The 25,402-nt window shown below is 45.6% G+C and overlaps 1 protein-coding gene across 5 annotated transcripts in view; it reads right to left on the reverse strand.

The window, feature by feature from the left end:
* MICAL2 (microtubule associated monooxygenase, calponin and LIM domain containing 2) overlaps positions 1-25,402 on the reverse strand; it is a 116,982-nt gene that overhangs the window by 30,744 nt on the left and 60,836 nt on the right. For all 5 annotated transcript variants that reach the window (XM_063397916.1, XM_063397913.1, XM_063397912.1 and 2 more), the window contains 4 exons: positions 18,813-18,999; positions 17,631-17,719; positions 17,162-17,261; positions 465-657 (listed from right to left, as the gene is read on the reverse strand). In XM_063397916.1, coding sequence (XP_063253986.1) covers positions 465-657; positions 17,162-17,261; positions 17,631-17,719; positions 18,813-18,999 — 569 coding nt within the window. The remainder of the gene's footprint in view (positions 1-464; positions 658-17,161; positions 17,262-17,630; positions 17,720-18,812; positions 19,000-25,402) is intronic.

The following is a 25,402-nucleotide window of genomic DNA, read 5'->3' on the forward strand; positions in this document are numbered from 1 at the left end:
GTTTCAGATTTCTTAGGGATAGGCAGGCCCTCAAAACCCAGGAGAGGTCCAGGGTGTGGAGCTGCAGGATGGGGCCCAAGGTGGGAGGTGGCCACGTCACAGGATGCACCTTTTGCCACAACACACCCACTGCCCAAATCCCTGTGTACCAAAAACTGTGTGTTCCAAGAGCTGAACCCAAGCTGATCACAGCAATGTTTTATTCCTCTGATTCAGGCCCCTGTGTGGGATGGGAATGTTTGAAGATTTCCTGCAACGTGATTCATGTGCCTTGTGGGGATTTATGGCTGAAGTTAAGAATAGTTGTTATTCTGAGCATTTGTTGGAGGTTTTTTGCTTGGTTCTTTCCCCCCCCGCCCCACTTAGTTGTACACACATCCAGTACCGTATCTTGTTATGATTTTCTTTAGCACTCCAGAGGAAACCAACCTGCTCTTTATAGGTTTACATGTATTTTGAAGTACCTGCTAGCATCACTGGTGACCATGACTCGAACTGCGAGGAGGTTGTGCTCAGCCATCTCCTCCTCGGGGATGACCCTCACGATGGCCCACTCGGGGGAAGGGGGGGAGAACCAGCGCTCCAGCTCCTGCTGCTCCGGGATGCTCCTTGCCTTCTTGGGGGAGGTGGGCTCGTCAGCCATGGGCAAGCAGCAGCCTGGGGAGGCACAAAGGTGACAGCAGGCTGTTAGGGGAGCAGGGAGTCCACGGGGCACCTCGCCCCTGCACTTGAGTGGTCCTTGGCCGCTGTCCTGTGCTGTCCCCAGAGGCGCAGGCAAAGCGTGTGCACCGGCAGCCTGGCATGGCCAAAACACCCCTCCAGCCCAGCAGAGCCCTGCTGGGCTCCTCAGCTTGGATCCAGACAGAAGGAACCTTCAGGAGCAGCCTCAGCTTTTGCAGCTACGGGTCCTTGCGCTGCTCAGAGGGATGGACATCAGCCTGGCGCCTCGTGGCAGCAGTGCCACACGTGCCAGCCAAACCAGTAGGGATTTATGGGCTCTTTTCCAGCCCCTTATGGACCTGTGTGCGTGGCAGGAGCCAGATGAACCAACCTTGCTTGGGTGGCTGAACCTTCAGCCTGACACTGCAAGTTTAGGTCAGTTTAGGTCAGTGGGAGTGAGGAAAATAAACACAGACCCTTTGGGTTATATGCTGATTGCATACAGCAAATACAGACCCTGATTTGTGAAAAGCAGCAGCATCCCAGCATTTGAACAGTGTTATCCCTGAACTTCACATTCAGGCAGAGGGAATAAAGAATAAAGCCATGTTTCCCTTGCTCACAACAAGTGATTAAGACAGGAGATCATCTCCCCCTGTGAAATCCTTAATTTCTGAGCAACCTTATCCATCCACAGTTTCCCACTCAAGCAGACACAAATATATCAGCTGCAAGGTTCCCTGGGGCTTGGTGCAGAAGGGGCAAATGACAAGCTCCAGGAAAGTGCCTGTGCTTGGTTCACTGTCCATGTGTGGTGCTTTTACTGCATCCAATTCAACACTGGTGCTTCTAAATTACACCTGTGTAAGCGGGGGGGAAATATCGAACATGGGACATGGCTCATTTTCTCATCTACTGGAGCAAACCATCTAGTTAACATCAATTAAACTCCTATTTAACTTGCAGTGCCTCCATTTATTGCAGGACTGCACTCACCCCATCTTTCTTCCTGCAAGAGTTTATACCTTGAATGTGTTCAGGCCCTAGATCCAGCTCAATAGCACCACAGCAGCCACGTGTTTCTTGACTGCAGGGGTTTCATTTCCCCTGGGAGATGGGAAGAAACTCACACCTCTCTGATTTTCATGTCTGACTTCTGGTTTGGCCCAGCCAGGCCACCCACCCAAGGATGCTGTGGGCTCCAGCAGCGAAGTAGAAATCAGTGTTTTGAGGCGATTTGTAAACCCTAAATCCTTCAACTCAACTTTCTCCTTAAAAGATGGGGCATTTTACATGAAAATCAGAGCAAGCAAATGCAAATAACAGTTTGCCAGCTCTTTCTGTAAATTCTGTACTCATGCTGGCAATAAACACTGCCCAAGGTCACTTCAAGTGGCTGCTAAAGAAAATCAGTTTTGCCATTGGCTTGCACACCCAGCTTGTTCCTTCCCACCCCACGCACGATGCTTTCCCCGCCACGCTAAGAGGAAAGAGAAGAAAACATGTTTATGACTAACAGGCCCACAGCTGGAGACCATCAAAACCCACAGACAGACAGACTGACTGACTACCTACAGTGATTCCCAGCTTCCCAGCATGGTTCCTGAACGTGAACACATTTCCAGTCAACACGTCCCTCTGCAATAGCTTGCTGCACATCCAGTTTCCAACTATTAGGGATACGTAAGAGAGCTGGTGAAGGACCTCAGGGTGCATCCAGGACACCAGATGACAGTAATGGATGGCACCATTACCTCTCTGAAGAGCTAAATTTCTGTGCCTGCTTTTTTTCCTATTGTATTCCTCTTTTTTTTGGTAAACTTCTTTCTGGCATCACATTCTCTCCCCTTCTTGAACCCTGCACCCAGGAGCTGACCCTCTCAGTGAGCTGTTAAAACAGCAAAGCCCTTTCTGAGCAAGTTTACATCCACAGTGATACTAACCGGGCTTAAGAGCAGCATTCTGCAGCAGCAGCCTTGCCCAGGGTAGGGGGATGAACCAGTCCACTATAGGTCCCTTCCCACCTAAACCACTCTGGGATTTGAAAGCAAACCCACTCCTTACTAATGTATTTTAGCAGTATTTGTAGTGTGACATAGAAATTGAATAAATTATGAATACAGTGTGTTGCACTCAGCTCCACAGAGGCAGAGACTGGACCATCTTGGTGTTTCAGTGCACGGAACACCCACACATGCACGTTAACTCCAACACTGGCTTACACATTCCTCAGGGCATTTCCAAGTTTAATGTCAGAACCTCTGTCTCTCCTGCAGGGCTGCACCTTGGCTAACAGGCTCAAACAGAAAGCAGAGATGCCCCAGATGTCCCCCATCATCGGGGTTTTTTGTAGGCTCTGAGGATGTTACCCCACCCAACTGGTCTCTCCTAAAAAGCAGTGGAGTTTCCAATCCCTGAGGACAGTGTGGGTCCGGAGCAAGTCCAGGCAGCAGGGACGTGCTGCTGCCAGCCTCGTGTAAGCATCGTGGGGGCAGAGTGTGGCCAATCCAAACAAAAGCCAGAGCTCCACGGGCCTGGATCCCACCTGGCAATCATTACCTGCTCCCCCACAGCAGTGCAAACACATCCAGCCGGCCACCACCGCAACTCTGCCACGGGCCACGCTGCTGCTCGTGTTTGAGGAGGATCCAAAAGGAGAAGTTATGTTCTGATACAAACAAAGCATTCAAAAAGAAATCTGGGACTTCTTTAAAGCTCTCATTTTGCAGTTAGAGAAGAAGGGCTATGTCAACAAATTTCTGCTGAATCAGCCCAAAGGCTGAGTGCTTACACAAAGGTGAGGTACGCGTTTCTGCTCCTGAACAGATGTTAGGCTAAATTAGAAGCAGGTCTAGAAAGTTCCAGCCTCACAGCTCTCCCTGAATCCTGAACAGCCACCCATCCTTGCAGCACCAGCAAGGTCCTGGGTGAGATGTCAGCAAGGCTGAGCAGGAGGACCCTGATTTTCTGGAATTCTGACTTCAGGGTGGAAACCAGGCTGTAAAGCTCAGTGCCCCGATTCCCATCATAGTGCAGGCTGAGACTGTCAGGACCTCAGAATGCTAGTGAAGGACCTCAGGCTGCTGCTGCTTGAGTCCATTCCTAAGCCTGTGCCTGGCTCCTGAGTATCTCCAGTGAGAGACACTCCACACCCTCTCTGGGCAACCTGTTCCTCTGCACAGCCACTGCACATTAAAGAAGTTCTTCCTCATGTTCAGGTGGAACCTTCTGAGCACCAATTTCTGTCCACTGCCTCTTCTCCTATTGCTTAGCACCAGCGAGCAGAGCCTGGCTCTGCCCTCTTTTCACCCTCCCTTCAGACACTGATGGACTTTGACGAGGTCCCCTCTCCATCATCTGTTCTCAAGGCCTAAATCTCTCAGCCTGTCCTTGTAAGAGAGCTGCTCCGGCACTCTAATTATTTCCTCCCCAGGACAGGAGATTTTCTATTAGAAGCCAAGAGACTGAGTCAGAGGAAGTGAGCTTTTTAAGAAACAAAATCTGCAGCGGTATCCTGTGTGCAGGATGGAAAGGACACAGCCCTGTTCACTGCCTGTGCAAGGTGGTGACATGCCACTGACCTCTGTGTGGGAGCATAGGGCCTTACCAGAGGAAACCCCAGCCTCAGGAAGCAGCCCCTCAAAATAGCATTTGCCTAAGGTCTTACTTCATTTCCAGCGTGCTCACTCCACACTTCCTACTCCCTGTGCCTGAGCATGCTAAAAACTTCCAGCAGGGAGTTTGCCTGCTCCTCAGCATGTTTTGGACTGGAGCCCTGCCCAATCCTTGGCCAAAACACTCCATTTACCCACAGAAAGGGGCTGGACGAGCTCGGACAAGCCAGGCAAGGTGTCAGAGCAGGTCTGTCACACCAGCACGGCCACAGGGACAGGCACACACACCACCACAGTCCCACACACTGGTTCCACACACTGAACCACAGTGGTTCCAATGGAAACCTCCTGGCAACAACTGCTGTGCCCTTTCTGGGTGCTGGAGCTCCCTGAGCCAGCCAAGGAGCCAACATGCTAACTCCCAAGTCCTGCCTGTGCTTTGGGGCTGTCCTGTGCAGGGCTGAGGGCAGCCCTCAGGAGCTGCAGGTCCTGCAGCCAGCACAGCTTGGGGTGCCCGTGCTGCTTTAGGATCTGCACATACACAGCTCCAACTTGCCAAGAGGATTAAAGGAATTTATGTCTTTCATTCCCTCAGCTGTTGTTAACTTCCTCCTTACTCTGCTATCATCCATGTATGATGGTCCTTCTCGTCCACAACCCTGCCCCAGCCAGGGACTGACTTGCATTTAGTGCAAAGAACATGGCTTTAGGGTTTTGGGGGGGGGGGATTTCTGTTTGCTTGTTTGGTGGTTGGGGTTTTTAAATTTTTTTTTTACGCAAGCAGTGAAGCTTAGCTGCCTTCAGCTACTTAAACAGCAGCAACACAGCCAGTGATTTGAACAGAACAATCACATATTCATCTGGCCTTCCCACTCAAACACGATGAAAAATGTGGATAAAAACAATTTCTCCTTTGTCTGCATTTCAAAACTCACCTCATCCTCCTCACATGGGCAGAGAAATGACTTTCCTTACAGGGCAAGGATTTAGCTGAGCCCTGTGATAACCAAGAAGTATTCCTAAGGCTTCAGCTTGCCGGGCTTGTACCTGGGTTGGCTCTCACCCAGAGGTCAGGGCTGGTTAAAACTCACTCCAATCCATAGGCTTGGCCAAACAGCCCCTGCAGACCCCAAGGACAGATACAGATACAAACCCCTTTCCAGTAAAACATAGTTTTTCCCTCCACTAAGTGTCATGCCAAGTGTTTTAATTCGATATTGTGCCAGCTCACCTTTGCATTTGAGACAGCAATGTCTGCACCAGGCCTCGAATTAGTCAGAGATGCAGCAGGGAGGGACAAAAGCATTATAAAGGACCTTTCCCTCCATCTCTCTGAAGATGCTCTCCCTGGCTGAGCCCTTCAGGAGGCCCAAGGAATTGACTTGCTAACCAAAAGCAGGCAAATTCAGCACAGCTCTTCTGCTCAAAGTTCAGTGCAACCCCGATTCTCTCAATGACAGGCTTGTAAAATTCGCATTGCTTACACAGAGTGATAATCCACCATGACCTAAAGAGCATTTCTCCCTTTTTTCTTCTTAAAATAAGAAAGGTTGTAACGGCAACCTCAGTCTGGATGCACTTCAGCATCCCACAGGGCCTTCATGCAGCATCACTGTCCCTCAAAGGCTCTGTGAGCAAGGCAGGAACACGGCAGTGAAACCTGATGTCCCCACAGCAGGGAGAGCCAAAGTCATCCCCACGCCCAGAAACACGAACGGAGAAACCTCCCGGCATGTGGGATCAGGGACTCTGGGATCCCAAGAGGCTTTGCTAATATACTTTGGGTTGCCTTTCTTGCTGGGGTACGAGGGCAAAGCTGACACTGCAACACAGCAGTGGAGAGCTCTTTCCTGTCTGTGTTGTGCTGCCTGGCACAGACACGAGCTACATGAATATTCTTGGAGCCCTGAAGGCCGTGCTCGGAGGGGCGATGACAAAGGGTTTTGCTGAGCTGATGAAAACACCACGGTCCCCCGGGAGTCCCTGGCACGGGTCCCCTTCAGGAACGTGCCCAGAAGCAGCCGTGACAAAGAAGCGGCCCTTTCCAAAGGGGCTTAGCGTCTGCCCACCCGGGGCTCTAGCACCTTCTCTGATTACCATTTGTGGGGCCTGACACCCTCTCTGATTACCATTTGTGGGGCTCTGACACCCTCTCTGATTACCGCCTGTAAGGCGTAGATGGCTGCAGCATCCGAGTGTCCCCAGCCCTGGCGCCAGGGCCGCACCCAGACAGAGCAGGAGATGCTGCTGGTGCTGAGTCCTGCCCCACAGGGCAGCCTGACTCCCTTCAGGGCCGGGCTGCTGCTGCTGCTGGCTCATCTGCCAGGCCCCATCGCACTGCTGCCACCTGGCATGGAGGTGACAAGGCCTTGGGGACCCGCCAGCTTCGGGCAGGTCCAAGCTCCCGCTGGGGCAGCTGGACCAGGCCAGCCGCTCCCTCCCCACCTCAGGCCTGGCGCGTGGCTGCCCACGGTGGCACAAAGCCTGGCCTCTGCCAAAAATCATTCCCCTCCCCACCAGGAGTGCCGTGCCAAGCTGCCTTCGAGCAGCTCCTCTCAGGAGTGGCTGCTCCCCACGTGCCTCTGTCCAGCACAGACTGAAATGGTCACAGATGCTCCACCAAAAATCCCCAACCAAGGGAGCTGCAGGTGGCTCTGCATCGAGCCAACGCTGCTGGGCCACAAACAGCCAGAAGCGTTCATGTTTCTCCTCCCTCCTCCTCTTTAGCTGGTTTTAAGTCATGTGAGGGGAATTCGTTTTTAAGCAAATCCTGTGGGATTTCTTGGCTAAAGTGAGTCAGACCAAACGGGAGCCCCGCATCAGAAGAAAGGGGGAGCAAACCTTGCCAAGTCAACCAAAGCACGAAAACTCACACAAACCCAGGCAACATCCCTGAAGGCAGGTGAAAAGCACAAACAGAGCCAGAAAACAACAAATTTTAAAACTATAGCTACCTTTCTTCTTTGGCCCACAACACACTCAAGGTACTGGTGGGTCAGGAACAAAGTATTTGCGGGGAGGCAGGTCCAGAAAACATCTCCAAGAACTCCTGATCTCTCCAGGCTGGGGGTCCCCACACACCAAACACAAGGTCTGGTGGCTGAGCAGCTGGAGACCCCCTAGCAAAAAATTATCCCTACCTGCTGCTGGCAGTAAAAGGGAGCCCTGCCACGGCTGCCCTGCTGCGAGGGCACGCAGCTCCACCCCTGCTCCACAGCTGTGGAAAAACAGACAAGAAGCAATTCCTTGTGGGCCTTGTTTGGGGGACAGAAGGAAGAATGAAACCTCCTGGAATCAGCTGTCCCAGCCTGCAGTCGGCATGTGATGTTTGGATGCCTCTGGCACACCCTGAGGGCCGTGAGGCAGGAACAGCACAACAGCACTTACCCAAAACTGCCCCAGCCACTCCGGACTGGCACAGGGCTCCCTGGTCCTCAGGTGAAAGGCACCACCAAAAGCCAGAGTGCTGCTCTGGTCAGTGGGGTGTGGGTGCCTGGCACCCAGGGCTGGCACAGGGCTCACCCCCGTGCTGTGCAGCTGCCCCACACAGCACAGTGCCCCCGCTAAAGGCTCCAGCCACACTGGCATCCTGCATTCCCAAGGCTCTTGGCCTGCCCTTACACTGTGTCACCTCATCCCTCATCCACAGGGCAAGTGGACCCTGCCTGGCCTTGTATGGAGCTGCTGACTCAGGCACTGACAGGAGCCGAAGTGGAGTTACTCACAAACGTGGGCAGCTCTGATGGTGAAAGCAAACACCAGCTGGCATCCAAAACCGGCATTAGGAAATTCAGTCAGCAGACCACAAACTGATCTGCAGCACACCCAGCCCGCCTTACTGCCTGACTTCTCACTGTGTAATAAACCAAAAAACCGTTCTGAGTCCAGCTCACAAACAGCAGTGCTTCAGGAAAGCTGTGGGGGCAGAAGGAAGGCGTGTTAGCTCCAGAGCTGTGGAAACACAGCTGAAATGAACCCGGTGAGCTCAGGGATGAGACCCTGAGCAGAAAGCACTCCCCAGGGAAGCACAGCCCAGCTGGGACTGGCACAGGGAATGGGGAAACACCTCCAGCTTAGTTAGACCTTGGTGTTGCTGAAATAACAGGGCTCAGTAGCCTGCAGGAGTGAAACCCATGCTCAGACCTGTCAGAGCTTCAGCTGCATCCTGCAACCTGAGCTCAGAACACTCAAGGCTGCATGGGAGCACTGCCTGTGTCAGAGCTGGAAACAGCAGGCATCCCACTGAGGTATTCCACAGATCTGCCTTAGGAGGCTATCAGCCTTCCAGCTGCATTCCCAAACTGATGTCCTATCCCACCTTCGACTTTTCATCTCACCTGAGACACCACCAGGCAGGGTTTTGCCCTCGGAAAAGGATTCCTACAAAAGGTATGATGGCTGACATTTCACAGATTTCAGTTCTTGCCACATCTCCCCTTCTTTTTCCTCATGCTTGCTTCACACTTCTAACAGAAGCAATTTCCACTTTGTTGTGGCTACCACATGGCAAAGAGGAAAGGGAACTGCTGCTCCCATTATCCCTGGGGTGGCACTGAGCTTCCTGAGCACCAGGACCAGACCACCTGCCTGGCTTCCAACCACCACTGCCTGCAGAGGCTCTCCTGCCACCTCTTCTCCATCCCTGATGCAGGGATGAGCCCCCTCCTCCTGTCCCCCTGCCAGGAGACCATCTCCTCCCACTCTCCTGTGAGCCCCTGCAAACACCTGCACAAGTTCTTCAGCAGCAGAACACTTCTCCCAAGCCTCCATCACTTACTTCATACACAAACACTTCTGAATTCTGGCACAAAATATAACCAGGGAATTTGTAGCTCTCAAAGCCAGACAGAGACCCCCATGATTTTTTAATGCATCTGAGGGGACAGTGCACATTTATGTGCTAATACAAACTGAACAAAAATTAACCGAGAAAAAAGGAGAAAAAAAAGAAACTTAGAGGAAACCTATTAGATATACTGAATACGTGTCTTTAGGAAAATTTGATTGTCAAACAAAACCTGCTATGATAGCACACTATTTCTATCATTCTGGAATAAATATATATTTAATTAGAGCAATCTGTGTTAGTCTGGTATATTAAGGCATCTATTAATTATGAATTTGGAGTGCAGCAACAACACTCTCAGTTTCCAATGTCCATCAAAACAGTATTTTTGGACACAGATTCAAAGCACCAAAACCCTTAAAACAAAAGACATGAATGAATGAATGAATACCTGCAGAACAAATGCTGAAAGGGCAAATTCAATACTATAGAAACATTGAAATTTCATCATTTCACACTTCAAAAAAACATTTCAGAAATTCCATCCATTTCAAACGAGTTTGGAGCCACCACCTGATGAGATAAAAGCCTCCCTTCTTTTTGTGTGAGCACAGTTCATGAAGAAAAGGAAAGAGACTTGGGGAAATATTTTCCTGACTAATACGTATACTTGCATCAGGCATTCATACATAATGTCTTCTCTTCAGTGACATGATCTCTCAGGCAAAAAAAATAAATCAAGTCATCTGCAAACATGTCATGTCTTCGAAAACATAAATATTATTGCAGAACTCAGTGCATTTCAAAACTCAGTGTTTTGATTGGAATGTGAGGAATGAGTGAGCCAGAAGTGAATTAAAGCCAATTATAGTAACTAATTGCCATAATGCTGTGGAAAAATGCAGACCATAGTCTTTGCTTGAGGTTGGAAGACACACAGAAGCAACTTTCACTGGCATTTTACAGCTGTAGCAATTTAGAAGAAACTCAGAGGAACAGAAATTACTCTTCTTGGTAGAGTTAATGAAAGGCTGGTGTTTGAACTTCAGCAATTTTAAGAAGTTTGTCTGTTTTCTTCTATTCAAATCAAGTATGTTTAAAACCTGCAAGACCTTTTTAATTTTAAAGGCTTAGCATAACTATAATAAAGGTGGGTTACCTTTAGTGAACGCTGACATGTTTGATTTTCATTAAAAGACACCTAGGCAGTTAATGCTGCCCGGCTTTGAGAATGAAAGGTTAGCCTGGCATTTCAAAAAAAGAAATTTAATAAAGAAAATAGGCACGTCTCTGTACTTATTTTCAATCCAAATGGCCCTTGTGGCAACAGACAAGTTCAGAACCCACTTGAAGCTGTGAAAAGAAGAGGAAAGACAGAGCAGTTCCTGAGCCTGCCAACATCACCTCTGCCCTTTCCATTCTGGAGTGGCAGCAGTGACATCAGGTCTTAGAGGGCACTGGTGTTCCCTGCTCTGAAACCACAGGTTTTGGGGAGGCACCCAGTCCCAGGGTGAGCCCAGAGGAGCAGCCTGCCTGCCTCTCATTTAAACAACTGCAGCTCTGCAAAGGGACACAGCATCTCAGCTTTGGGGGCACTGCTGGCAGCCCTGGGGCTGGGAGCACCCCAGGCTCTGGAGAGAACTCCAGGACAGAGCAAAAGGAAGATCCAGGTCTCCTGCTCACACTTCTTGTCAGCCCGTTCACTTTTATTGTTTTCACTTGTTTTCTGATCTTTTCCTTTTCTTAAGATTTCATTTCTGTAGTTTCTTCCCCTCTCTCTTTACTTACATTTCTTCCCTGATTTCAGGATTTGAATTGGAGTAATTCTGGCAAGTTTTGCTACTTTTCTCTGCCCCTCATTTCATCTCAGTCCATTTGGTTGTAATCACTCCATTTCCAAATTTTCTGTGTTTTTGCAATTGCTTTTTATTTGATCATATCTCCTTTCCAGAGCATTTGTTAGACTTTGTTCTCTGATTTCAAGATTTCAATGAGGATTAATTGGGCATGCTTTGGTCCCTTTCCCTGCACTTCTTAAGGAAGTGCAATTTTGGCAAGTTTTTTTCCCTTTTTCTGCACTTCAAAGGAGTCCCAAACCAGCTTGTTATATTCACACAGACCTTAACCCACCAGGCTCTCCCTTTAGCAGCAAAACAGGGAACACGGGGTTTTATTGTGTAATCATTTTGACCAGGAGTGAGGGAACCAACAGAAACTTCCTCCTCTCACGCTGATCGCTTAATCTGCTTTATTTTTTATAAATAAGAAATTATTTATAAATAAGGATGTATAAATTATAAATAAGACACTGTGTTCTGCCTTGTCCATGAGTGCATAGGCTGCCTACTGCAAGGTAAATCCCTCTGCTGACAGGACTGGCCAGTGATGTGACTGCTTGGGCCTTCTGTATCTCTAGGGAAATAAATCCAGACTCTAACGTTACCCCAACTCCAAGTTATTGTACTGATATTTTAGCAGGAATGAGTGAAACTTTATGAGAGCAGAATGAACATCTGATGCCTCTCAACACTTCAGTGCCAAACAAATCATCACCTTCTGCAGACAAAAAAACTCCTCTGATGTTTCCCTGCCACTGCCTCTGCCTAAAGCTGTAAACTGTGCAAAGAGTAAATTCAGTTTTACCCAAATTGCTTTGTCTGTTACAATTAAGTGCCAAGTATTGTTCTCAGTGGTATTTGTTGCCCCAAGTTTTCACAATGGGTATCATCTCCCCCTCAGACAGCAAACTTTTAACTGTGCCTGGTGGTTTTTCCTTTGGAGGGGAAGATGGAATAGTTCATTGAGAATAACATTTGTTCTTCTTCAGCAATGTTGCCTTTAACAACAATTAAAAAAAAAAATTCTGTCATTCAAAAAACCCCAGTGAGGCTCAGTTTTAATTCATTAAAAAAAAAAAAATCTTTCCATTAAACTCTTGGGATTATTCTTGCTGGGATTTGTTTTTTTCTTGAAATGCAAAGGAAGAGATTGTAGCTTAAGAATTGCAGAGTAAGCAGAAGAAAATGAAGGGGAGGAAGACTTAGGAAAGGTCTTCTGGAGAACCTGCTGTTTAAGAAGAATTCTACCACTAGCTTAAAATACAAAAAATAAAATTTAAAAAAAACCCCAAATAATTAAATAAAGCAAGGCAACAGTTAACAGGCAGTGAGTCACCATGAGCTGCAGCTTCCAGGGGTCCAGAAGGTACTGGGAATGGTGCTCCAGAGCGAGTAGCAAAGGTAAAGATTTACCCTGGGTTATTACCTGCTTTTCCTGAACACAACATAAAATCCAAACACATTAGCTCATTCCCCTCATGACATATGTTAATAGGTAAAATAACAGTGTAAGGAAAGGTAGCAGAGGCCAAAGAGAGGAGGACAATGCTGTTTGTGTATGCCCCATGCCCACCAGCACCAGCTCCTCACCCCCAGGAAGGGTAAATCCCAGCACCAGTCACCCTGGATCTGCAGAGAGGGGATGACTCCCCAGGGACCTTGATGTGCATCCCTTCCACAAGGGACACACATGCAATGACACCACCACAGTGACACTCTCTGGCCTCTGGCACGGGCCACCAGCAGGGTAACACCACAGCATCCACCACAAGAGGAAGGTGCAAAACCAGCGTGAAGGCGCTACCAAGTCTCTGTACCCAGGAAGTTTTTTATAAAAGGAAGAGATGAAACAAGGAGACTTATAAAGAACTACATTTATTTTTGTTTACAGCAGATATCATAAATAAAGCTAAAACAATTTTCACCGTGTGCAAAATACAGAATTTCCATGTGAAAATTTAAATACAGAGTTAAAAACTATTTAATAAAAATATTCAGTTAAGATTATAAAGTAAAATGAAGACAGAAGATTTAGGAGGAGAAGGACAGAATCCTCATTGGGCAGGAAGAGCAAGGAAGACTCTGCAACAGAGAGTAAAAAACACAGCAATAGGAAGTGGTTTGAAATGGCAGACCTTTATGTCATGACCTTCATAATAAAGCATGCTGAGCTTTGTAACACCATACTGCAGCCCTGAAATACACTGGGAGTCACATCCCAGCCATTTGTGCAGGAAGTGACACTTGAAACACAGGGAGATTCTGTGTGGGCACAGTGTGGGGACTTGCAGAGCCATCAAGTCATTTTAGGATACCCACACAAATAAATACAACTGGCTGAGTCATGCAAATGTACAGACCAGCAAGATAAGGAGCAAGGGGCCCTGCTGCCTTCCCCATCCCTGCCTGAGGCGTGTGAAATGGGGCAAATGGCAGAGGATGTTTGGCCCCTCCTAAAGCTGCTCCTAAGATAATTCCCAAAGGCTCATCCCTTTGAGAGGGATCCTCAGCAGGGACAGCTGGGCTCTGAACACATCAGCCAGACTCAGTGCACTTGCTAGTCAGCCTGAGCCCTTGGTTCTTGCTGGGGATTCACTCCCTGTTCTAGACTGTCACCTTGTCATTATACAAACTGGAATTTATGTAAAAAATACATACAAGATCATGGTGGGAGTTGCTCGTGGAGAGGGGTGGCAACGTTTTGTGCAGCAGGACAAACCCACTCATGAGAGTGCCAAACAAGGCCCAGGTGATTAAACCACTCCAACCAAAGCACTCTGCAACTTGGCACGTTGATAGTTCAGCCTGAGAACCACGTGCACTTTTAGGATTGCCCACGATGTCACTTGGGGTGGAAGACTAGAATTTGCATAGTTTTGGCTACTTTTTCTACAGAACCTTTTATACCACACTTTTCCAGTAGGAAAGCAGGGAAGTGCCCAGACACTGCTTGCTCATGGAGTGTGTGAGCTTGATGCAAATAGCTGCTCATGTTAACCCGGAGAATCAGCTGGGTAATCACACCCTGACTTCACTTTAAATCTTTCCTTCAGTTCTTTGAAAGAAATAAGGCTTTAACAAGTTCTTTCAAGAAACCCTTTACTTGCCTAACTTACCTTAAAGGCACAGGGAAGCGCACATGCACAGAGAGAGAAAAAACATTCCCTACAAAGAGCACAGATATTACCTTTTCTAGAACTGTGAACTCAGCAACAGGTTAAATAATCATGCCAAAGCTCCATTAATATACCAGACACACAGATTGCTCCAACAGTTAAAAAAACAAACAAACAAACCCAAAACACACAATGAAACGCTGTCAAACAACAGTGTTAGTCATGTAATTTTGGAACTGGAAAAAAAAATCACCTGAGAGCAGAAAGGCTTCAGCCAGTGAGCGGGTGCAGCACCGGAATGTTGAATTGGACTAAAAGCAATGAGGGAGATTGGCAGAGAAGACAGCAGGGAAGAAAACACAGAACTTCACTTGGTTACGTAGGAAAGCATCAGGAAGATCACACAGGTAACAAAGAGTAACTGGCCAAAATGAAACTGCCTTTTTTCCATTCAATTATCAATGAGGACAAGCAGGTATGAGTATTACTAGCAGAACAGTAAGATGAAGAAGTCAAAAAATTGACCAGGTGGAGTGATACCAATAAAATAACCCTCCCAACAGAATCACCTGCAAAATCCCAGGGGAAAGTGCAAGGTAATTAAGATTCCTCAGGAAAAATTTTCATTATGCAAGTTCCTGAATTCTGTTGTGGAAATGTAGGGATTTATGCCCCATTATACAAATCTGTATAAAACCAATACCATATTTTTATTTTTTTTAAATCTTTTTACACTTTCTACTAGTAAGAGTCATTTGGTTTAAGTTCATTGGCCAGAGATTTCCAGGTTTCTTACTACATCACCATTTCCTCTACATTTACCATTATGCTCACTGTGCCGTAGTGAACAGCAGGAGAAAACTTTAGGAAGAAGTGTTCCTAAAGACTCTCCTAGTGACAAACTGAAATCAAAACTGATGGCAGCCCAAATTTGGGAACTTGACCACTCAGCAGTTTGCAGGGGTAACCACACTGCAGTCTGTCTTGTTTTTAGGGTGAAACAGTTACTATCATTAGCAAATGATTAAAAATAATACAGTGTTTCCAAGTCAGGTTTTTTAAATGCTGTAGGAAAGGTACAGAAACATTACATATATATATATAGATAGATGGCCACCATGTAAGTGCAATTATTGCTGTGTCCACTCAATGTTGTAGCAAAGTTTGGCCGAACACGTTTGAGCATTAATGGCAATTTATGTCAAAGGAATGCTTCCTTCAAGCACTTTTTCAAGTTCTGTGCATAAAAATAACAATTTTTCTCCCAAAATACATAACCACTCTAAAATGTGAAAAGCTCATCCTCATAGTTTAAAGAAAGTCAAACTATCTACAAGATCCAGTTTGTCATTTATTTTAAACAGCAGACACATTTCCTTTTCATACCTAAGAGACAAAACAATTCAAATCATCTTTTCCCACATTATATCAAATCAAATCAAAATAAAACAACAAACCCCAAGACCTGCCAGCCCACAGGCAGCACAGTCATTTGAGACCACTGGCAGGTAATCCTCAGTTTGGGTACTAACTGAATGCAAGAGTATTTCCTATTGTTTAAGCCAAATTCTTCTGGCTACAAATAAATGCTACAGATGCTTTTCATTTTAGGCTACACATATTGCTATGTTTAAGGATTTACCTATTTCCTGGTAAACCTCTGAACATAAATAGGTATTTGAAAGGCAGGGAGCGTGCTTACCTCGCTGGCTAACTAGGCTGAAAGAAATGAGCATTGGGATGTCACTGTGTCCTTGCTGTTTAACAGATTAAGGTAGACCTTCTGATTAAGGTAGACCTTGTTGAGGGACATCTGAAAGAAATTTACTCATCTGCTGCTCCACATAATAGATTTTCACCTTTCTGCCACCAGCTGCACACGTTGAAATGAATTACCCAAGTAAGAAGTTATTGCCTAAGAATGCACTTACAGGCTTTTGATGTTTGTTCTAAACCTGTATTTTTAAAAAATTCCAAGACACTGGGAGCAGTGCCTGCCCAGAGGCACAACAGAAGTGACTTCAGTTACACAGGAGTGCTCCATAAATTGATATTCCTCATGTCAGCCACCAAAATTGGAAACCTTGACTTGAGGACTGTATGGTCTACTTCTTTCTACCAGTTCCTCTGACTTAAAATTTTAATCAAGCCTTCACTCAACTATCATTTGCTCCTGAAATTTATTGAAAAACTTCAAATAAATTAGTAGAACAGATAATACCTACTATCAACAAAAGGTATCCATCACATGTAAAGCAATGTAAAAGGCATGACTAGGAGCAATGTGAATTATGTACATGATTTTTTTGAAACATACTCATGCAGATTATAAACCTCGTAATCCAGAGCAAAGATGAAAGTAAGAAAAAAACCCCAAAAAGCTACGTGCCATACTCAGGTTTCAAAACCTAGCCATTTGTCAGAAATATGCCTGAAAGAACACACATTCTTTCTTGGTCTAACTGAAAAAAAGCAAAAAACAACAACAACAAAAAAGCTGGGCAGAGTAGGCAGGGAGAAAAATGGTTTCAAATTTTACCATCTTCTCCCATGGTCTGATCACAGAATGAAGCAGGGGGGAAATAATCTAGGAAATATCCTTCATCTGACTCCATGTTCTGGAAATGTGTTTGGACACTGTCCTTCATGCTCTAACATACAGTACATTGTATGTTGAAAATTTCCATTGTACCTCGCTTCTATCAGAAGGAAATCCACCATTCAATGAAGTCACGCGTGAAATTGCACAAAAGGCAAAACCAAAACCCTCCAAACCAAAAAAACCCCCCCTTGAGGAAACAGCCAGGCTGTTATCTTTGAAAACCTGAAAGGCACAACTGAGCAAGACACGCAGGAGGGTTCAAACCCTACAGAATCTTTTCACCCACTCAAGCACGTTTTCAAGTGACAGCTCTGCTTCCCGGTACATGTGAGCGAGTACCTCTAGGAGAGCGCAGAGGAGCGGCACCCCAAGGCTCAGGAGTTCGTACAGGTAGGTATAGTTATATGCATTGTCCCTGAAATGCAGGTGGGTAGCGTGCAGGAAACCATGCATCCAGTTAGACAGGCGGCTGGGAATGTCAAGCAGATCCCTGGTCACCCGCAGGGGCCAGCCTAGCGCGCCCCGTAAGAAGGAAGTCAGGATACCTGGGGACCTGTCCTCTGGACTGCTAGCAGGGGACAGAGTGCTTTCTGTGGTGATCTCTGTGGGTTTGGCTTCCACTTTCTTCCACGTGTCTATCGCCTCCTTAGAAAAAGCATTAAAAAATAAAGAAGTGTTAAATGTGCTTCTGAAGAGTGCAAGTCCAGTTTCTGCTACTGTCCTCAAGTCTTCATGCACATTTTCATTTCCAGCTGCTCTTAAGTTCAACTTCACTTTGCATAGAAAAGCCAAATTCTATTGAGAACAGAATGAGATCAGAGTACTTTATTTATCACCTCTGTATTTATCAGAGATGATAAATACACCAAACTCACAGAACGCAGAGTATCAGCTATTTTAGCACTGATTTTACTGCACGTGAGGTAGAAAACATACACACACACACACAGGCATTGCATCCTGCCCCAGCTAAAGCTGCCTCAACGTTGCATTAGCAACAAAATCACTCCATACCTTTCCATGGATCTGTATTGTTGCCCTTCTCTTTCTGTGTTTCGTACTGATTTTGCAGTGCGTGAAATGAGGTTTACAGTAAAATTTACCTGCAAGAGGGAAAAATCAGTTACAGGCTATGATATCTATACATACATGGACCGAAAAATCACCGTTGCATCTATAAAAAAACCTTAAACCAGGATAATGAACAGTTGGGCAGCAAAAGGAATGGGAGAGGTACCACACATGGCACTGACTCTAACAGCTCTGAATATGTTTCTTTTATAAATTTGCACATTATTTCAATAACACAAGGTCATTTATCTATCTCTCAGGTGTAAGATTAATAAACAGTAAAAAACCAACATCCCATAAATACAAAGTCACAAACCAACACAAGACATCAAGCAGGGAAAAAAAGTATCAAATAATCAGCTCAAAAAGACATCTTTGCAGATTCTCCACACTGAAAAAGAACCACTTTGACCTTGAATTTTTAATCCCTTTGCAGAGGGAGATCAATTTAATACTCTGATCTACTCAAGTACTTTGGAAGGGGCAAAGGAATTTTGATTCAGTCTGATAATTCCATTCCAAACTAAAAAAATAAAAAATAAAAAAAAGGGAAAACCCCAGGATTTAGGTGGGATGAAGCACCCAAGATCTGAATTTCTTGTTCTACAGCAGCCTAGAGCCTGGAATAAATTACACTGTGCTTGGCCAGTCCTACTGCTTTCAACTCCTGACCATAACATCTTAAAAGAAATAACCTACATTCCCTGCATCCATGTAAATCTGCCACTATTATGGCTTGTCCTTATAGATCACATTATTTAACGGCCAGTTTTAAATGGAGATAAGAACAACACTATATTATTGAAGAAACCTCACCCCTTTTTTCCCCTCCTTACTTTGACCTGTGATTTGACAAAGTGCATTTTGGTCACTCAACTTATTTGGTCACTCAACTGATTTTCCACTGAGGATTTCCTCATTTCAAGCTCAGCTCTGTCATAACTCAATTCTTTTGAAAGACTGGGACTGCAAGTACAGGGACTCAAAGATCAGCAGGGACACAAACAGCACATTTGGCAGACCTCCTCCTGACCGTGCTACCGGCTCAGACCTTTCTCCCTAGTTCCCCTAAAAGCACCAATACTCAAAGCATTTCAAAATACTCCTAAATAGCTCCCACATTACCTTCTTCAACATCAAAGGCATAAATTCCTAAGCGGAGTGTTGTAGAACATATCTCACACTTGAAGCACTCCCTGTGAAAGAAGTGGCCTTCTGCACTCAGCCGCTCCATGACATAGACCCGTTTCTTGCAGAAATAACAAATGTCACTCCCCCCGATGGACTTGGGGAATTCTTTTCGCAGAGAACCCTGTGCAAAGATAAAAACAGAACATGAAGCTGTGGCCCCACACCCAGATAGAAATCCTTATGAAGGGGGCAGCTGCTTTAGCTGCTTGAATGGCTGCACAGCACCCTCCAAGCAAAATTACAGTCAGCATCAGTCAGCTTTTTTACTACTCAGTACGGCAATTCTGTAGGTTTATGCAGCAATTAATAAATCAGACATCACAAGGACTTTAAAGGGGTGACTTTGACGCTGGACTTGCATCCAGTTTTCCTCTGGGAGTTCACCAACATTCTGATTACTCAGGTCCAAGAGCAGCATCATCCCTGAGTGCTCTCTCGTCACCCTGCACCACCCTGGCTCAGGGGCTCATCTCCCTCTCAGGAGGTGAAGGCACACCTCACCAGCCTCAAACAGCAGACTTGCATCTGCAGCCAAGCGAAAAAACACCCTGAAGACTCAGTTCAGACACTCTGGAAGAAAATGTAGGCTTGTGCTTTAAGGTCCAGGAGGAAAAGCAGTCTTCACTGCTGCTGTCTGAACCACCCTTCCCATTGCCACAGCCATGCCTCCCCCCTCAGCCATGTTCCTCCAGAGACTACAGCCCAGCCAGGGGCTTGGTGAGCTTTTAAAATCACTCTGTTTCCTACCACACACATTCAGAACATTTTTAATGCCTTCAAAATACAATCCATATTAACAATATGAAGCTATTTTGCAAGTTTGTTGAAATTAGGCTGGTAATCAACACTCTTTAATTGCCATGAATCTCATCCCCTCTTAGATATACATGCAAGAGGTACAGAAAAGTGAACTAGAAATTGATTAGACGCCACTGGACTTCTCTCATCCGAGGCAGGTCTGAGGATGTTACTTTGCATTACTGTTTTATGGTTGGTTACAGGTCGGTACAGGTGAGTGTGCTGTGCCATCCGTCACCACCTCCCTCCCCTTCCACCATCCTTGCTGCCACAGGAGCGGTACCACACATGGCACGGAGGAGGAAAAGTCCAAGGCACATTCAGAGAGCAGCACACAGTCCACACAACTCATCTTTCATTTGCCAGCAAAAGGCAGCCTTCGAATCATTTTTAATGTTAAGTAGAACTCACTATTGTCATTGTCACGTAGTCTTGTGCTTAAAGGTTGAGACTTCTATTCCAGATCTGCCACAATCCATTTTGCTCTGATGGGTCATTTTAGAGCGTGAGTCTTTGCAAACAAACAACCATGCAAATGGAAAACCACACAGATGTGTCTTTAAAACCATGGTGTTAATAGACCAGATAGTTACAGTGAAGCTCAAACAACTGAGTTTAGTGCTGGCTGGTAAGTAAAGTGTCATCACCACAACACAACACCTTACTTGGCTTCCCAGTACCTGACAGCTCTGAGCAGTGGAGGCAGCAGATGGAGAGTGAGGAGTGGGGCAAGAACCTGCAGCTCTGTCCAGAGACCGCTTCTGAATTCAACACAGAACAGTGTCAGAGTTGAGAAACAGCTCTCTTCCAAAGGAGGCACGGTGATTCAGCACCCGTGAGTTAAAAATAACTGCATAAGCATGTACTGCACAAAACTTTCTTTAGAAGCCACCCTGAGTAATAATTGTCTTCTGTTACTAATTCGACAGTAATTATATTTAATATAAGCCTCCTGAAGTTTTAATTCACACGGTCAAGTTACAGAAGTATAAATAGAAGACGTGGTGAGCAATATTTCCATCAGCATATTGTGCCAATGTGCACTTGATTCTTTAATTAAAGTGTTAGACCTTTCAAAAGGCTTCAAGTGCTCCACAATTGAGGTCTTAAGTCAGGATGGCATTCTGGGAACACTACTCTTAAGTTAGTTTCTTTGTGGGTTTAGCCTTACCAGTTCAAGCTGTGGCTTGGGCCTGTGATCATTCACATACAGATTTACAAGAACTTCAGCCACAGCTCCAATTGCACGTGAGACCTTTCCTACAGTCGTCTAACCAGGAAAAGGGGAGAAAATGAAGAATAGAAGGAAGAGCTTTAGTTACCCTCAAAAGAGAATTTAAAGACAAAAAAGGACAAAGAACTGTTTGGACACATGCAAACATCGATACAGGGAGGCAGGAGAAAGAGCAGAGGGAAAGCCCAGCAGAGCACAAGCATGTTCATGCGTGACCAGCACGGCCCAGCTGGGGCCACAGAAGGCTTCTGTGCAGCCCCCAAGACTGTTCCCTGAGGATGACTGAGAAGCTCCTGATGGGAGCCAATGCTTCCCCTCAAGGATTCCTGCTGTGTCCATGAAAGGCTGAGCTGGGAGCCACGGCCTGGCTATCTGAGCTGCACATTCTGACATTAAAAAAAACCCCATTGTTCACTTCAACTTCTCTTGGTTGTTACATTTCAGAACGGGGGTGGGATCGAACTCCACACAAACACTCCCCAAACTGTGGCATTTCAGGGAACATTCTACAGAAACGTGGGAGCCAAGTCCCACACAGAAGCGCTTTGTTGGTGCTCGCAGGGCAACCATTCGCCCTCTCCCCAGCGACTCATCGCAATGCCAGGGGAATCTGGAGAAACCAGGCTGGTGAGAGGGAAACATCTGCTTTGATCTGCCTCACCACGCTGCTGCAGCCACCAAAGCTAGGCTGTTTTTAACCAAATGTGTCAACCAGGCCTGCAAGGAGGCAGCAGTGGCTTAGGCTGTGGCTCCAAAGGCCCAGCAGCAGACAGACCGATGGCTGCATGCTGCGTGCTTCCCTGCCAAAACACCTGCCTGGGGAATGGAACTGGGAAAAGTGTGTGTGTGTGACTGGGTCACTGGCAGCAAGCAAGCAGGCACTCTGGGCCTGGAAAAAACACAGCTTTACAGAAATATTTTCTACCCTAAATCACATTTGCTGTAGTGACTGGGATTTTAGTTTCTGGCCAATGTAAGATCCCACAACCTCTCTGGTGGCAAATGCAGCAAAGGTCCATCCTGCTCCAGCCAGGGGCCTGGTACTCTGCTTCTGAAGCCAGGGCATTGCTTTTCCATGAGGCCAGATACCATCCAACACTCCATCTGCCTCTCACAGGGCCCAAATCTCAAGAGAGTCCCCCCTGTTCTCAGTGAAATCATTTTCAAGTCCTGCTAATTGAAGGTTTTAAAATACCAGAAAGCTACCGTGAAGAAAGGAGAAAAATATAAATGCAAAAGCATTTGGAAGACTTTATAACAATTTTAAAGCATTTTCTATCAAGTTTAAAAACACTTAGAGTGCACTGTGGGTGTGTTTTCAAAAATTATTATGGATAAAAAATTCAAGGGAGCATGTCTAACCCTTTACTGCTCCCTGTATCTTTTGAAAGTTACCTCACAATTAACTTGATATCCAGACAGGTACAAAACATACACGTTAAGACTAAAAAGGCCATTTAAGGGACAAATTCCTCTCCTGTTTGGTTTTGTTTAATATAAAAAGACTTTAAAATATTATTCAATATCTGGACAACCTGTGGGTAACAACTGCAAAGTTAACTGCTACTTACATACCACAATGCTGTCCCAAGTGGCACACCAAATTATAAACAACTACAAGAACTGCTACTTGCTACTACAGGGAAAAGGACATCCCTTTGATTTGTTTAAGAACGTGGAACAAAAAAATCTTTCTCCCCAAATTCTGCACCTCTGAATATGCTGAACAATTTCTGGGCCACATACAAGTTCTTGTGCACAAGCTCCATGGTAAAAGAAAGTTTTCAAACTCAGTTGAAGCAGAAAGTTTTCCTTGAACTAGATAAATACTGGAGCAATCAGTTAAATAACAAGGCTGTGCTTAAAGTGCAAGTAGTTGAATTTCAGGAAAAGTATCCTTGAGCCTGAACTACACCTTGAAATTCATCAGGTTGGCTGATTTCTGTTCTCCACCCATTGGAACAATCTATGCTAATATTAAAGCAGTCAAAACAAGAAAATTGCATGTTTATACACACTTCAAAAATGTTATTAAAAGGAAATGTTCCTGTAACGAATGTGGACTCACATTCCAAGTAAAAGCAAATGGGATTTCAATTTAATTTAGCAACAGTGCCCTTAAAACCATGCTTTAACTTTTGGTCAGCCCTGACTTGGTCAGGCAAGAGATGTTTGTTGCACATCCCTTCCAGCAGAACTATTCTGCTGTGTTCAAGTGCCACTCAGTCACCAACCAGAAACATCAGGGCAGGATGAGGATCCACCAGGGCAGCCCCAAGAGGACTTGCCACCCTCAGAGACACACAGAAAATGTCCTCAGTGCCCCTGAGGCCACTGCTGTACTGAAGTCACAGAGCTTTGCAATGCTGGGGCCACCGTCTGCATGGAGCTACTGCTCACAGCTCAGGCAGCTTTATGCCAGCAGCTTTAAAGCCTTTGCTGAACAGGAATCCTCAAGAGCTACCTTACACAGTGAATTTGAGAACAACCAGAAAACACTTTAAAATCCCAAGCGTTTGTGATTCCCTCAGACTGTTGAGCTGTCAGTGGCACGCTGCTTTTCAGCAGGTTGACCAGGGTGGCTATTACCATGGGAAGAGAAAGCTGCCTTCTGTATTTATTTCCCTGTGTTATTATTCAGAAGTGCACAGCCAGCCAAGTAAGCCTCAGTAGCATTCTCAGAAAACAAAGGAAATATGCTCTCTGCCTCCAAAAGCATACAATGCTTTCCCTTTGTTCTTTCATATCCTTAATGATTTTCCTGGTCTTATTTTGCTTTGAGGGTGATTTATTTACTTTTGGTACAAGCTGCTATGTGTATTTTCCCTCTGAGATAAACAACATTTGAGTAATAAGTTACTATGTGTAGGAAACACCCCAGCCCTGCTTACTGCTGGTAATTAGAGTCACCTCACTGAAGGGAAGTAGTTGGTCCGAGCTCTGCGGGGAGCAAATTGATTGCAAAAAACTTCCCAGTTCTTACCACACACTGTGCTGGGTTCACTGATGCAAAGCTCAGATGAACACAGTTTTCTGAAGGTCAATCCAACCTTGAGCAGAAAACAGGAATAACCAAAGCCCAGCCTGCAATACAATATATGCTAACTCATAATTCTAGCTACGTGAATTCTGACAGCTGACTGCAGCTAGAAGGTACTTCTGATTACTGTTGGCATATTGCACATAGCAGGTTATTCTTACTAAGTTGTAGTGACTGCATGTCTTGAAAGCAACAATACAGTCCCACAGCCTTCTTTTCAAGTGTTCCTTGACTTAGACTTAATAACAAGTTTCTGTAATTAGACAGCATGATTTCATAGCCACCCTTTTCAGTAACTGTGTCCCTATAACTAACACTGTTCCAAGGAAAACTCAACAGCTGCAATGGATTGTCACATCTGGTACTCATCTGTCACATCAGAACTCACCTGAAATTAAAATGATAGCACTAGCTATTTAAAAACCATAGGAAGGTGCTGATACCTATAGGTCATATATCATGAAGCCTTACAGAACTCAAACCACTTCTATTACCTTCTGTTTTTCTACGGGGGAAAATGCAGAAACACTGACAGCAACACATAGCAGCTCCTCCTGTTGGTTTATCAATCCCAAAACACTTTCTGATACTGAAGTCTACACTTAGTTAATGATAATTCTCAGAACAGAGACTAGAAATACAAAGTTTGATACCCATAAACCCCCTCAGATTAACAGAGACCTAGGCAGCTCCCGGTACTTATTCACAGCAGAGAGGTACAAATGTATTGTTGAACAGCACTTGAAAATGCACACTGTGCATCAGAAATACTGCTGAATTTTTTATTTACATAGCAATGCACATTTAGTCAGTGTTTTATAGAGCAGGATGAAATTTTCACCTTCTGAAGAGTGTGCAAACTGTAAGGATAAAACACAGGGACAACAATTTGACCATGAAAGGGCAGGGACAGATTCTATTACCACATGTGCCTCTGACAGGAGGAGTAAAAGATCACCAGATCATTACCAGAGCTGCTGCTTAAAAATACTCTAAAATGCCCCACAAAATGCACCATATTTACACCTATGAAATGCAGAGAGTACAAGAGGCCCTGAGCCTGTACAACACGTGGAGCCATGTACGCAGGCATGAAGATGCTCATGCATGTAGATCTGCCAAAGTGTAAATGCAGTCCTACTCAACCAGCCAAGCATTCACCCAGTGAGATTAACACGTATTTACTGTGCTGGTGACAGAACTAGATTTTCTTGCTTCAGCTGTGCTGCATTCTGCCAGTATCTCTAGAGAGAGCACTTTTCAGCTGAACTCAACCTGAGTGAAACCAAGCCACAACAAACTACTGCCACACCATTTAAATAGAAAGGCAAACTAATCAAGGCTGTGAGGGCACTTTAAATAAAATGCAGTTTTTAAAATATCCAAAAAATCAGATTGCTCAGGACAAAGGTTCTCCAAGGAGAGATGGTAAAATCCCAATGGAGTTATTGC

The sequence above is a fragment of the Prinia subflava genome, chromosome 5, assembly GCF_021018805.1.
Source record: "Prinia subflava isolate CZ2003 ecotype Zambia chromosome 5, Cam_Psub_1.2, whole genome shotgun sequence".
Classification (NCBI taxonomy): domain Eukaryota; kingdom Metazoa; phylum Chordata; class Aves; order Passeriformes; family Cisticolidae; genus Prinia; species Prinia subflava.